Source organism: Kryptolebias marmoratus, linkage group LG19 (genome assembly GCF_001649575.2).
Source record: "Kryptolebias marmoratus isolate JLee-2015 linkage group LG19, ASM164957v2, whole genome shotgun sequence".
NCBI classification, from domain to species: Eukaryota; Metazoa; Chordata; class Actinopteri; order Cyprinodontiformes; family Rivulidae; genus Kryptolebias; species Kryptolebias marmoratus.
The window spans coordinates 3,530,375-3,542,673 of record NC_051448.1 but is presented as its reverse complement, the minus strand read 5'-3'; the positions used below and the strand labels follow the sequence as shown (position 1 = coordinate 3,542,673).

Here is a 12,299-nt window from a genome sequence, read left to right as displayed (position 1 = left end):
CATAAATGTGGGGGCAGATGCCATTTTGGGTACAAAGAGAGCCGAGGCAGGAACGGTATGGACAGCAAAATGATGCACGACCTAGAATGGAGTTTTTTCAAGTCATGGACACACAAATGTTTTTTCTATTTTCAAAAACTGGTCGCTCAAAACGCAACCACACGGCTCGATGGTCCCTTGTTTCCAAACACTGAACAGTGAGACTACAACAAAGATATTCATGTATTTTCTCGCCGTTTTGAGAGATTTATTTATTTATTTTTCACCAACTAGTCTTCCAACCATCACAGCTCAGTGAGACGCCACCTTCAGGTAAATCTAAACAATAATGAGTCAGAAACTCAGTCTTCAGATGTCTCCAAATTTCTTCCATCATTGTCTTTACTTTTGTACACGCTCTAACAGATCTTTTGGCGACATTAAAGTAACAGTTTTGAAGCTTGAAACTCTTTGATTTGTCATATTTGTCACTTTTCTGGGCAGTCAGACCTTCTGTGAATTTCCTAGACATAAACCTAATAACAGGGCGTTCATGTGAAAACGATTGGTCACAGCTTGTAATTAAAAGGTTGACAATAAGCAGGTAAATGTTGGATTTAATTAACTAAAACATCCTTGTTTGCTTTGTTTCTGCAGAATATTTATGCATTTTATTTGTGATCTAGAAGGAGAAACCTTGTCAACACATTTGCAGTTTGCTTTTGAAATCTTGGCTCAAAACCACGGGGGTGTCCTGCCTTTCAGTTCTTGGTTTTATATTACCCATTTTAGACGGTTTGGATCAGACGTCAGCTTTTATTGGGCATGATGCCGCAAGTTCCAACAAGTTTGAAGCACGCAATATGGTTCTCTGTAACAGAAATATTGAGCTGAAAATGGCACCTCCCATTTAATGTGTAAGCTAAGTATATTGTCCTGCCTTCATAGGAATTTGGCATTTTGTTTTCAGGGGCTGATAAAGACCAGTATTGATATGCTGTAATAATACAGCTTGCCAACAGTTTCATGACCTTTTATGGGTGTCTTGAAAAAATTAACTTCTGGTCGTAACTCATTTGATTCTTCCTGATGTGATACCCAGAAGGGTTTGCTGCTCGAGAGATTTTCTGCAAGACTGAATAGAGTTGCATTTATCCAAAACAAATGGCCATAAAATGTAGTGTCATAAGATCTGAAGTATAGTAAAAATGAATAAATATAGTGAAAATCCAAACAAAGGGTAGGATAATTGTTAGACAGTACAAAATCATGAACATTTGAATAATTTCTTTGCATTTTACTGTACATAAAATATGTATTTATGCTGTTTATTTAGATGCTCTACAGCAAAACATAATCCATATTTAAACCTTTTATTCATTCTGCAGCCCGTTTTTTTGGTTTCCCTGAACTTAAAATGGGTGATTTGTTGAACTTTCTCCTCTTCTGTAACAGAGTCACATTTCCTAAAGTCTAATTATCTCTTTAGTATTCAACTGGTGCTGGATGCTGAAACATGATTTTTAAGATTCATATTGTAGACACACATTATTAGTCATACATGCAAACCATGGCTGACTCCCTGTGGTTCTAATTTACTGCCCCTGTTTACGCTCTCAAGTAATTGCTATTTTCATTAGACATTACACTTTAATTATAGCATGTAATTATGTTTGGCCTATTTTTAGTTTTTTTGTTGTAATTAATGAAGGCCTTGCATGCTTAAAATCAATTTGCAGTTTGTTTTCTACATTTATCTAATCCTTTAAGCATGCCTGACTTTTTTTTTTATAATTAGGCTGCTTTTTTATGCACAGTTTCTTTAAATTTACTTGCTATTTATTCTTGAACAGATGTGAAGCATTTGGACAAAAAAAAAAAAAGCGTAAACATTAAAGTTTCTGAGATGTTGTGTTGAATGCAGGTGAGCCGCTGTGAGAAGTTTGGATACGGAGTGATGGTGACACAGGTAGCTGCAACTGCTCCAGGGGTTGTAGCTCTGCAAAGTTCAGGTACTAAAGCGCTCATTTGCACAAACAAACAGTTGCCAGCTGCGACGCCGAAGGGCTGAATCGTAAGTTGATGTGCAGCTGGTGCAAAGCAGACTTCAGGCGACCCAGGAAGGAATGTCTTTGTAAAACTGTTTCTGTCGAGATAAGTGGATGAAGAAGGAGCAGCAGAAGGTGTTCCCTGTCAAATGTAAACATTTAGCTGCAGGACATATTTCTGTTGTTTACCAAATCTGGTGCAGTTGATGCTAATTTAAATGACATGTTAGACAAGTGAGTATATTATACAACAGTTGTTAAGAATTAAACTTAGGATCTTGTTTGTTGTTTTATGTTGTTCCTCACTCAGTTGGATTTTAAAATTCCACGTCATCCTAAATTCATTTTGAAACGAGTGTCTTGATTTTTTGTCTTGCAGGTTTTGTCCAGGCGCTGGTAGTAGAACTGTGGTCGGCTCTCGAATGCGGCAGTGACGATATCAGAGTTGTTCATCCCAGACCGACACCCATGGACCACACAGACGGGATCTGCCACAAGGTGTGTGTGAGAGTGTGTGCATGAAAGAGGGGACTCAGGTTTCCTGTATCATTTTCTTCTGAGAGAGTTGTGGAAGCTAGACTTGGACAAGAGGTGACTATTTGTGAGCAGCAGGATGGGTTTATGCCAAGAAAGAGCTCCACAGAGGATGCTGACGGAGAAGCACAGAGAGGGACAGAAAGTGTGATAAAGAGGTGAAGAAGAGAGTCCAGGCAGGATGGAGAAAAGTCTCAGGAGGGATTTGTGACAAAAGGGTGGCAGCAAAGGTCAAAGGAAAGGTTAACAGACAGTGGTGAGAGCAGCCATGTTGTTTGGTTTGGAGACAGAACAGGAAGTGTCAGAGCTGAAGATGTTGAGGTTCTCCTTGGGAGGGACGAGGATGGACAAGATTAGGAATGAGGACATCAGAGCTCCAGCACAGGTTGAAGGACTGGGAGATAAAGTTAGAGACGGTTTGGACATGTCCAGAGGAGGGACAGAAGGATGTTAGAGACAAAGAGGACATTTATGGATGCAGTTAGAGAGGACATGGAGGGAGGACAGAGGACACAGAAGACAGAGTTAGATGGAGGAGGACGACTCGCTGTGAAAACGGCTGAAAGAAGAAGATGATGATTTAAAGATTTTTCTCTATCGTCTCATTCTCTTTGCAGCAGAGCATCAATATTAGTGGAGCAGAATCTCTAACATCCATATTTAGTATAATTTTAAAAGCTAGATTCAATCAAAAGCCTCATTAATAGTAATTAGGTTAAATAACTTTACACACAGTTGAAAAGTAACTACTTAACCCCACATATAACAGCATTAGTTACAAAGAAAACATTGTAATTTGTGACACTCGTGAAAATATCCAGGTTGTCTTGCATATCAAATAAGGGTTTTTATTTTGACTGTGTAAAGTAAAACAGACAAACAAGGACCAGACAGTATTTAGACACTGTGCAGACACACAGACATAGTATTCTTTGTTTTGTTGCCATACAAACTGGAGTTTTATTGGATTTTAATTTGATTTGATTATACGTAGTAATTCTACAGAACAACTCCAGAATAACTAAGTTAAACAGGGAAACTTCTGTTAACTAATCCTAGAAAATATAAAACTAAAGAAGTGGTGTGTGCATGCATTGTATATTCACCCTTTTTGCTTTAAACCTTCAACCATTCTGTTCAGAAGCAACGCATTTAGGTTGGATCATGTTTAGCTGCAGACAGAAAATGTCCTGTTGTTTCTCCCCTCTTCTTAGTTTTCTGTCTTCTCTTCATGTCTGATTTGCTCCAAGCTGCTTCACTGAAAATTTATCTTCTAATCTCATTTTACAAATGGATTTAAAAATAAAAACATGTTCCATGCCATTCCTGCATTTGATAGGATCACTTTAGGTCTAGTGTTAGTCGTGGAACTGCAGGCTAATAGACTCTCATGTAGGCATAAAAAGTGGACATTTTTATAAATCTTAATGTAAATGTCCCGACCCATAACTGCATCTAAATAAACAAACTGAACACAAATCACCAAAAACCTTAACATTTTATTTAAAAAAAAGTCATAATAGTTAAAAAAAAAGACCCCACACAGAAGAAAACGACACACAGCAAGCTAAATAATTAAGTAATTAACATAGTTTATTATAAAGAACTGTTTCTTGGGGTTGAATTAACCAGTTACGTTTGTTCTTTTGTCTGAACACAAGAATGTTGCACGCTGGAAATGATTAAAATTTTAGGTCTGCAAGTTAAATCTATTAATATTTTAGTTTTGTTCTTGCTGGTTGAAAATATTAATCAAACATTTAATTCCTGCAGCATCTTAGCCAGTTTGTTCAGTCATATTAGCTGCAGCAGTCGTAGTTGGTTTAGCTGCAGACGAGTTTAAGTTTTGGGCCGAATTTTCCCTTTTTCTTTTCAATAAGAGCTCCAAAATTGGATTTGAAGCTTGTGGGTGTGTGTGCGTGTTTGAGTCTGCATGAGCCTGATGCTGCCGTCTGACAGGAGCGAGTGAAACCAGCCAAGTGAAGACAGACTTTCAGTGAACTGTGAACTGTGTCCTCAGTCCTGCCAGCCTTATCAGAGGGTCAGCTGCCACGTTACATACCTACAGTCCTCACACCACAACTGTGTGGCTTTTTTTTAATTCCAGCATCAGAAAACAGACTAATAATGCAGATTAAAATTTAGGAAATGCTACCTTTTTATTAGCATTATCTTTAAAGTCAATGCAAAAGAAATGGATTTAGTTTAAATGTTATTTTAAAGCATCAACATGGATGTTTCTTGTTTTTAGTTTCTGCTGTTTTGATCCAGTCTGAGAGCAGAAAGACTTCCAGTGTTTTAATATTTTTCAGGCTGTCTTGTGTTTCTGCTCAGATGCTCCCGAGTGTGAAAATGTATTAATCTTGTGTGAGATTGTGCGTCGTTTTATCTTCTGTAGCAGTTCATGTTTGCTTCTCTTTTTGCATCAGTAAATTTTTAGCTTCCTTTTTGTCTCTGAGCTCTCAGGCATTTGCACATTTTTGCGATCTGTCTCTGTTGTATTCAGAACTAAATCTCCTGACAGGGGCTGTTACTCAGGTTAGTGATCAATTATGAGTTCAGGTTTTCTCAGGTTCTCATGTTCTCTTTCGTCAGTCCTTCCTGTCCTTGGTCAACCTCCTGTCGTCTTCCCAGTCTGTGTGGGAGCTTCTGGGACGACGGTCTTTAGCCAACAAGAGTGAATACACCCTGAGGGAAATGCCAACTTCCATACCTGTGAGTGGTTTTCACCCGGCTCGACCCAGACTTCACGCACTTCCCTTTCCAACCACAAGGGGGCATGTTTGCACCTTTATTCAGCCTCCAACTGACACCCACACATTTGTTTTACTTCACAAAGGCCTTCCATTAAACCCTCAGAAAACACCGAGGCGGACGAGCGTTTTCCACCCCAGACATGTCCGCACAGTTTTCATTTTGAGCCACAACTGCCTGTATTCTTCCTCACAGCCGCTCATTTTGCTCCACAGGATTTGATTGACAGGCTGATTGTTGTGAATTCAGATGTGAAGATCCAATCCCTGTTCCACTATGAGCAGTCTCACACATTCGGCCTGAGGTGAGATTGATATTTTCTTCATGTAAGTTAACATCAGTGGGGAAGCGCAGGGTATCAGATTAACAGCTGGCGACTGCACACAGACACTCTCCAGTTTCTGGGATTAGTAGACTTCCACGGTTCTTTATTCTTTGATTACCCAGCGTTGGAAAGCTGATGAAAGGATTTCTCTGGATCAGATTGAAATAAGCTGGGCTGTGACGGTATTTATGAATATCAGATATCAGAAAACGAATGGCTGAAAGGATATAATGTGTAAGAAAAGCTGTATTCTTACACTTTCTTGATGCGTGAAAGCGTATTCTGTGCTGATTTACTGATGTTTGTTTACTCAGACACAAACCATATGTAGTCCTGGCTGTGTGCAGAAGCCACTAGTGGCTGCTGTGCAGTCTTTTGCATTTTTAAAAGCTTTGTGAATCACAATAGCCTCAGCTTGTTTGGAGTCTTGCTGACTCATTCTGTCTTTGCCTGTCAGTCATCCCACTCTTATTAACATCCAGAATCCAAGAGAAAGGAACAAGATGCTTTGTTCGTTTGGACTCCATGAACTGACAGCTTTATACTTTTGCCTCTCTCTGGGTCTCTAAAAGTCCTTGTTTTAGTCTCTTATGACTCAAAGCCTGCCATGTTTATATGTTATTGTGGCATAATTACTATAAATATATATTTATTTTCCCTTTATTTATACAGGTAATCTCAAGAAATTCTTGTTTCAGATAAAAGTACAAAAAATCTGCGACAATAATATCTCACTAATCACTAAGGCCGATCTTTAGAAATCAGGGCTGATATACAGCACAGATTTATTGATGTTTGTTTCTTTTTTTTTTAATTCAACAAAATATATCAATAATTGCTCAACTAAAACATAACATTTATTTAACTAGAAGCACTCAGACCACAAACATCCGCCTCGGTGGTTATCATGATCTCCATCACCAAACTTTAATTATTTGTTCGTTGTGACAAACCTCAGCATTTCCTGAAAAATGTCATCAAAATCTGTTCAATACTTTATGAGTAATCTTGTGCACAGACAGACAAACAAACAAATGTTACAGAAAAACAATGTCCTTGGCAGAGCTCAACAACCCTTCACTAAACATGTATATTTATAAAGTTTATATTATACAAAAGAGCAAAAAAAACCTAAATTAAACTGTTGGCAACTGATCAGATACGCACAGTCATGGCTGCCCGACGATTTTTTTAAAAAAAAGGACAATATCAGCTGATTAAAATCAACAACCTGCGCTTCTGGAGCCACATACGGCTCATTAGCTCCTCTGTGGTGGTTCCTTGTAACTTTGACTGAAAATGACATAAACCTGAGTGATATATTTAAGTTTTATTCAACAATAAGAAAGGGTGCTTTTAGAAGTTTATCCTTCCAATAAGTGAATTGAATCTCTGCAGCAGAATGATGCTAGATGAGTAGGTTAGCTTGTTTTTTAACAGGCGATAATCGACATAATACTGTTGAGCTAATAGTTTGTTCTCAGCAGTGGGAGCGTCCTCCTAATGCACCAGAAGATGCAAATTTTTAAACATATTTAGGAGAAAATGTGGTCAAAGCAGACAATAGAGCTAATTTTGCTCGTTTGGTGATTGTAGGTTTTAGGGCATGAATATGTTTGTGTAAAAACACACAACTAGTTTCGTATAATGGGGAAAAATAATAAAAAATTGCCTTTTAAAAAAAGCTGTTTAGTAAATAAAGGTTGTGACCCTTATAATTAGGGGGAAAAAGCAATGAGTAAATAAAAAATCAGTTTTACAATAAACAATTAAACAAGCAGTATATAAATAAAACGTAATAATTTATGTCATCGTTATTTTAAGAGTGAAGATTTTGTTGCTCTTTAAAAAACTATATAATTAGAAAAATGGTACAAATGTCTCTTTTAAACAAAGGTTGCAGAGTATTACTAATCTGTCCAGATTATATACAAACTGACAGAATTAACTTTATAAACATCTGAAATGCAGGTAAAAAGGTAAAACTCGGTTTATTTGTTTAAGTTCCTTTTGGCACTCGTGTTTAAAATCCCATTAAAGATCATTTCCTTGTTGGGTTAAACATTTTGTTCGCTCAGAGTGCTGATGTTTACGACACACCCACCTGAGCAACGCGGACTCGAACGGTCAAACCCACAATGCACCAGTGGCTGTTTTCATTTAATTATTATTATCCGTCGCCTGGAGGAATTTGCCTGCATGGTTTTATAGTTTGATGTCCTTTCTTGATCCCAGAGGGGAGAACTGCAGGAGTAACCACAGAGAAGGACGCTTTTCTAACTAATAATAAACGTATTTAAGAAAACGTGCAAAATTTGGTCAAGATGAAAATGATAGCTGGATATGAAAGTTGTACTGTTGGTGCAGCCATATTAAATTAGCATTTACTTGTATAATAATAAGAAATGCATACGATTCAAACTTACCATTAGGATATCACTGAATACGACGTGTACTATGGTACTAAAGGAGATTAGATAAGGAACATTTTTCTCTGATAGCGTCTTTTTTAGCTTCTCTTATTCCTGAAAACAGGCAATTTGCACTAGTGAAATGAGATCATTCCAAACTAAAAACAGTTGTTTTTGCTTTGTGACTTTATTGATCTAATTTAATCAGATTTAAATTAATGTTTTCTTGCTAAATCCTGTGATAACCCACTTATATTGCCCCATTTTAATTTCAGTAGAAAAGGACAACGAGTCCCATAATAACCTGAGGGAGTAGCTATCAGATGAGATGGGTTATAAACATTATCACCCGTCAAGCTGACGCAGGTCGATGTCACTACAGGAGAGTTTTATTGTAAAGGCTGACAGAAACAGTCTATTAATCAGACCCTCCAGGATTTTGCGATGTTGCGATCGCAACTATTAATGCAAAATCAAGCAAACCCCGCAAAATCGCAACTTTGCCCAAAACACCGCAACTTTAACCCAATATTTATTGTTTCTAAAGTGATTCGCCACCGTTTCTGCGGTCTAGTCTCTTCTTTGTGGGTTTGTGTAGTGTGGAATACAAAATAACCCCAAATAACTCAGAAAGAAGACACGTGACGTCACTTCCTGTTAACATGAGAATGCCGGGAGCGTGCAGGAGCAGCGACCGAAGCCAAAATGTGCGCTAATGCTTCACATTTGCCCACAAAGATTTCAGCAAACCAGTTTCCTCCCCAGCTGCAGCTGTTTTGCACGTCCTGCAGTGTAATCATGGAACATAAACGCATCGACAAACACTTTGTGTCTGCAAAACATGTGAGGAGAGCTGCAGACCAGGGACAATCCAGAAATGCTCATGAATGTCAGTTTAGAAGCTATCAAAGTTCTCAAATAAAGCACCTTTTGACAATGTCAATGTTTGTTGGGAATTATCTTACAAAACTAGGAAGGATTTTTGGTTTGTATATTAAAAGTTAGTTTTTTATTGATTTTGGTAAATAAAAAAACGCAACTTTTAGGAAAATGCTTCACGAAATCAGGCATTTTAGCCGCAACAATCACAAAAAATGCCTGCGAAATCCTGGAGGGACTGGTTAATGTTATTAGAGCACAAAATGAACAACTGTACTTCTCTGATAGGAAGATTTTAAAAAGGCTCGGTGTGTTTTCTCTACACTTGGTGTCATTAATGATCTTCTGCAGAATATGTTGAGAAAATTCCCATCTTTGAATCAGTTTGAGCGTTGACGGATCTAAAACGAGCAGAACTGTGTGCGCGCCCCGAGAAACGGTGTTTTCCTTCGATTTAGTCAGTTTTAGCTCAATAAATGTGTGGTTGACATCGCCCCCTGCAGTATACAGATTGGTAAATCTTCACAGACTGCTTTAAATGTAGAAATGCATTCATGAATGTATGATTTCTACATTAAAACACAGCAGGATTCTTTAATATTCTGAAATGGTTATGTCATTTTTTTTCCAGTCACAGCAGGAATCTCCCTAAACATGTATTTGCTATTATCTGGAGTTGTTTCGTTACAGCATTCTGTTATAAATAGACTGCTTTGCTCTCCTTTCATTGTACTTTTCTGTGACTGTCAGCGAGGAAGAGGATACATTCCCTCTGGAAATTCAAGGCAAACATCTCAGTTATTACAAAAACCTTCCATGGTTAGACTGGAAAACCTTACCACCGATGTTACAGCAGTTTACCTTTTGGTCAAAACACTGGTCCGCAACAAAAAAGGGCTTTTTTTTTTTTAAAAAAGACAGGATAAAGATTCCTTTTATTATAAAGTATGTAAAATTCACTGATTCATCTGATTCAACCATCTGCTTGTTTTTCAAACTATTTGAGGTTTTAAAAAGCTGAATAACAAAAATAAAGACATTCTTAACCTAATTTTTGATGTTTTCGAATATTCAACCGAGAGGCGTTTCTGATTAAAACAATTTATTACACATATTCTGCCAAATGTTTGCTCTTTAATTGTATAATGTTTAACGGGTGGAAGTCACCTCACGATTAGATATGGTTACGATTCAAAGGGCTGCATTGCATTTATAAAATGATTATCCATGCCTCCAGAAACACACTTGAAACAGAGTCCTGAACGTAGAATCTCTCAGAGCTAAAAGAATCAAAATATTTAGCTCCACAGTTTTTATTTAAAGAAGACTTTGGGAACTGAAGGAACAAAAAAAAAGTCAAAATGCTGAGTACAGTGAGAAGCTCCGGGTTTGAACTATTTTACCTGCTTTCTTCAACTTTTGTTTTTGGTCCTGTTGAAGTGTGGAAATGGCTTTTTAGTCTCTTCAACAAATAATGATCAAGTTCTATCGTGGCTCCAAAGCGTTTGACGTAAGGAAGCGTTTTACTTACATCTGTTAGTGTAGTTGGGCACTCAAAATTAAAAGAAAACGGGCCGACAGTCGCAGCCGAGTGAAGCAAGTATTTCCTCCTCCTCCTGCATGTAGAGTGGCTCTTCTGACTGCCATTTTTCCCTTTTTACCTTGCATTTGCGTTTAGTGCAGATGGTGCCGATCGTTTTGCGTGTCTGTCGTGTGCACGCCATAAATGGTCCAGGGGAGTTCTGCTGTTTCATTCCTCCAACATGATAATATTAATCAGTTTGACATTTAAAAATCGATTCATTTACAACATATCCCCCTAAAGGAATGTTACACAAACCATTCACTAAAGGAATATTCTGAGCTCAGTTTTCACAGACAAAAATCTAGTTTTTTTTTTTTTTATCCTCAAGCGCCATCTTTATGGAGTCTCAGGGCGAAAGAATTCATGAGTTTTATTAATGGTTTTGGTTTGTGGAGCCCTCTTTAAACGAGAGACACAAACTTTGCTTCACCTGAGGTGCAACACAGACATATTACGGCCGTGTGGGATTCTGTGACCACAGAGCTGGCCTTGTAATGTGCTCAGGTGTTCATATATCACGTATGCCAGATAATGAATAATAGATTACAGCTCCAGGTTGTTCCTCTATTGGAATATGTTTTGTTTTCCTGTCCTAAGTGTCTGCTTCCTCTAATGGAACTTAGACGAATCCATTTGTTGTTGTTTGGTTTTCAAAGTGCTCTTATTGGAGTATTTTATGACTATTTCTCCATCCATTTTCTTAGTGACTTATTTCCTTTTTGCTTCTCAGGGTTTGTGCTTGCGAGGGCAGATGTGGTGTTATGTTTTTCAAGCTGTCAAAAATATCTCTAAATATTTTCTCCCCCTGTCTTTAGTCCCCCGAGCCAAAACCTGTTGGCTTCCAGAGGAAATAGACAACAAAAGCCTTGTATTCTCATTGTACATTAAAGTAGCAGATCCTGTGTAATGAAAAAGCAGAGAGCAGCAGTTGTTTTTGCAAACATGAGTTAAGAACATTGCTGTGCTATTTAAAAAAAAAAAAGTGAATTTATTAAAAAAAGTCAACCAGGAATATTAGTGTCCATGCTCACAAACGCTTCGACAGCTCATCTAATATAAACAATGCAACTCTTCAATGTTTTCTAAAGGTTTTAGATAATAATGAAGCTGTATAAATGTTAAAGATTAAAATAGATTTAGCTGTTCTCTGTAAAAATGTGAATAATGCTGATTTCAATGACTCACACCACTGCTGCTCAATTAAACATAGATGTTTATATTTATAATCTTTATCCGTTCTAGACTTGGGAAATCTTACAACTTTTGTTTTTTTGGCACAATGTTTTCCTAATGTTTTCATTGTCTCATAGTTTGCGATTTAATTTCCAAAACCATTAAGGATCAAACATGAACATTCCTGCACTGCAGCTTGCTTCACCTCTGTTGATCTTCATACAAACTAATGACGAGTAAAATCTCCGTCCGTGTATCGAAAAGCCTTTTTGTTGTCATAGAAACCAGCTTTTACACGTCTACTTTGTGTTTGATTTGTTTAGATGCTTTTATTTTGCTCTCTGCTGTCGATGGCTCTGAACATGCATGGCTGAAGAACGTCACATTTTCACCCAGATTTGATTTATAAAAGTAAAAGTAAATTAACTGCATAAACCACACAAAATAAAATATAAATAGGAAAACAGTGGAAGGAATGCTGAATCAGCATTTAAGGGGTTAGGGCCTTTTGGCTCAGGGTTAGGGCCTCCTCAGGGTTTAAGGGGTTAGGGCCTTTTGTCACTGGGCTAGGGTTAGGGCCTCCTCAGGGTTTAAGGGGTTAGGGCCTTTTG

The 12,299-nt window shown here is 37.7% G+C and overlaps 1 protein-coding gene across 4 annotated transcripts in view; it reads left to right on the top strand.

Annotated features, from left to right (window-relative positions):
- tbc1d32 (TBC1 domain family, member 32) overlaps positions 1–12,299 on the top strand; it is a 70,059-nt gene that overhangs the window by 13,775 nt on the left and 43,985 nt on the right. For all 4 annotated transcript variants that reach the window (XM_017431415.3, XM_025009409.2, XM_025009408.2 and 1 more), the window contains 4 exons: positions 1,904–1,991; positions 2,407–2,525; positions 5,157–5,276; positions 5,531–5,619. In XM_017431415.3, the coding sequence (XP_017286904.1) occupies positions 1,904–1,991; positions 2,407–2,525; positions 5,157–5,276; positions 5,531–5,619 (416 nt within the window). The remainder of the gene's footprint in view (positions 1–1,903; positions 1,992–2,406; positions 2,526–5,156; positions 5,277–5,530; positions 5,620–12,299) is intronic.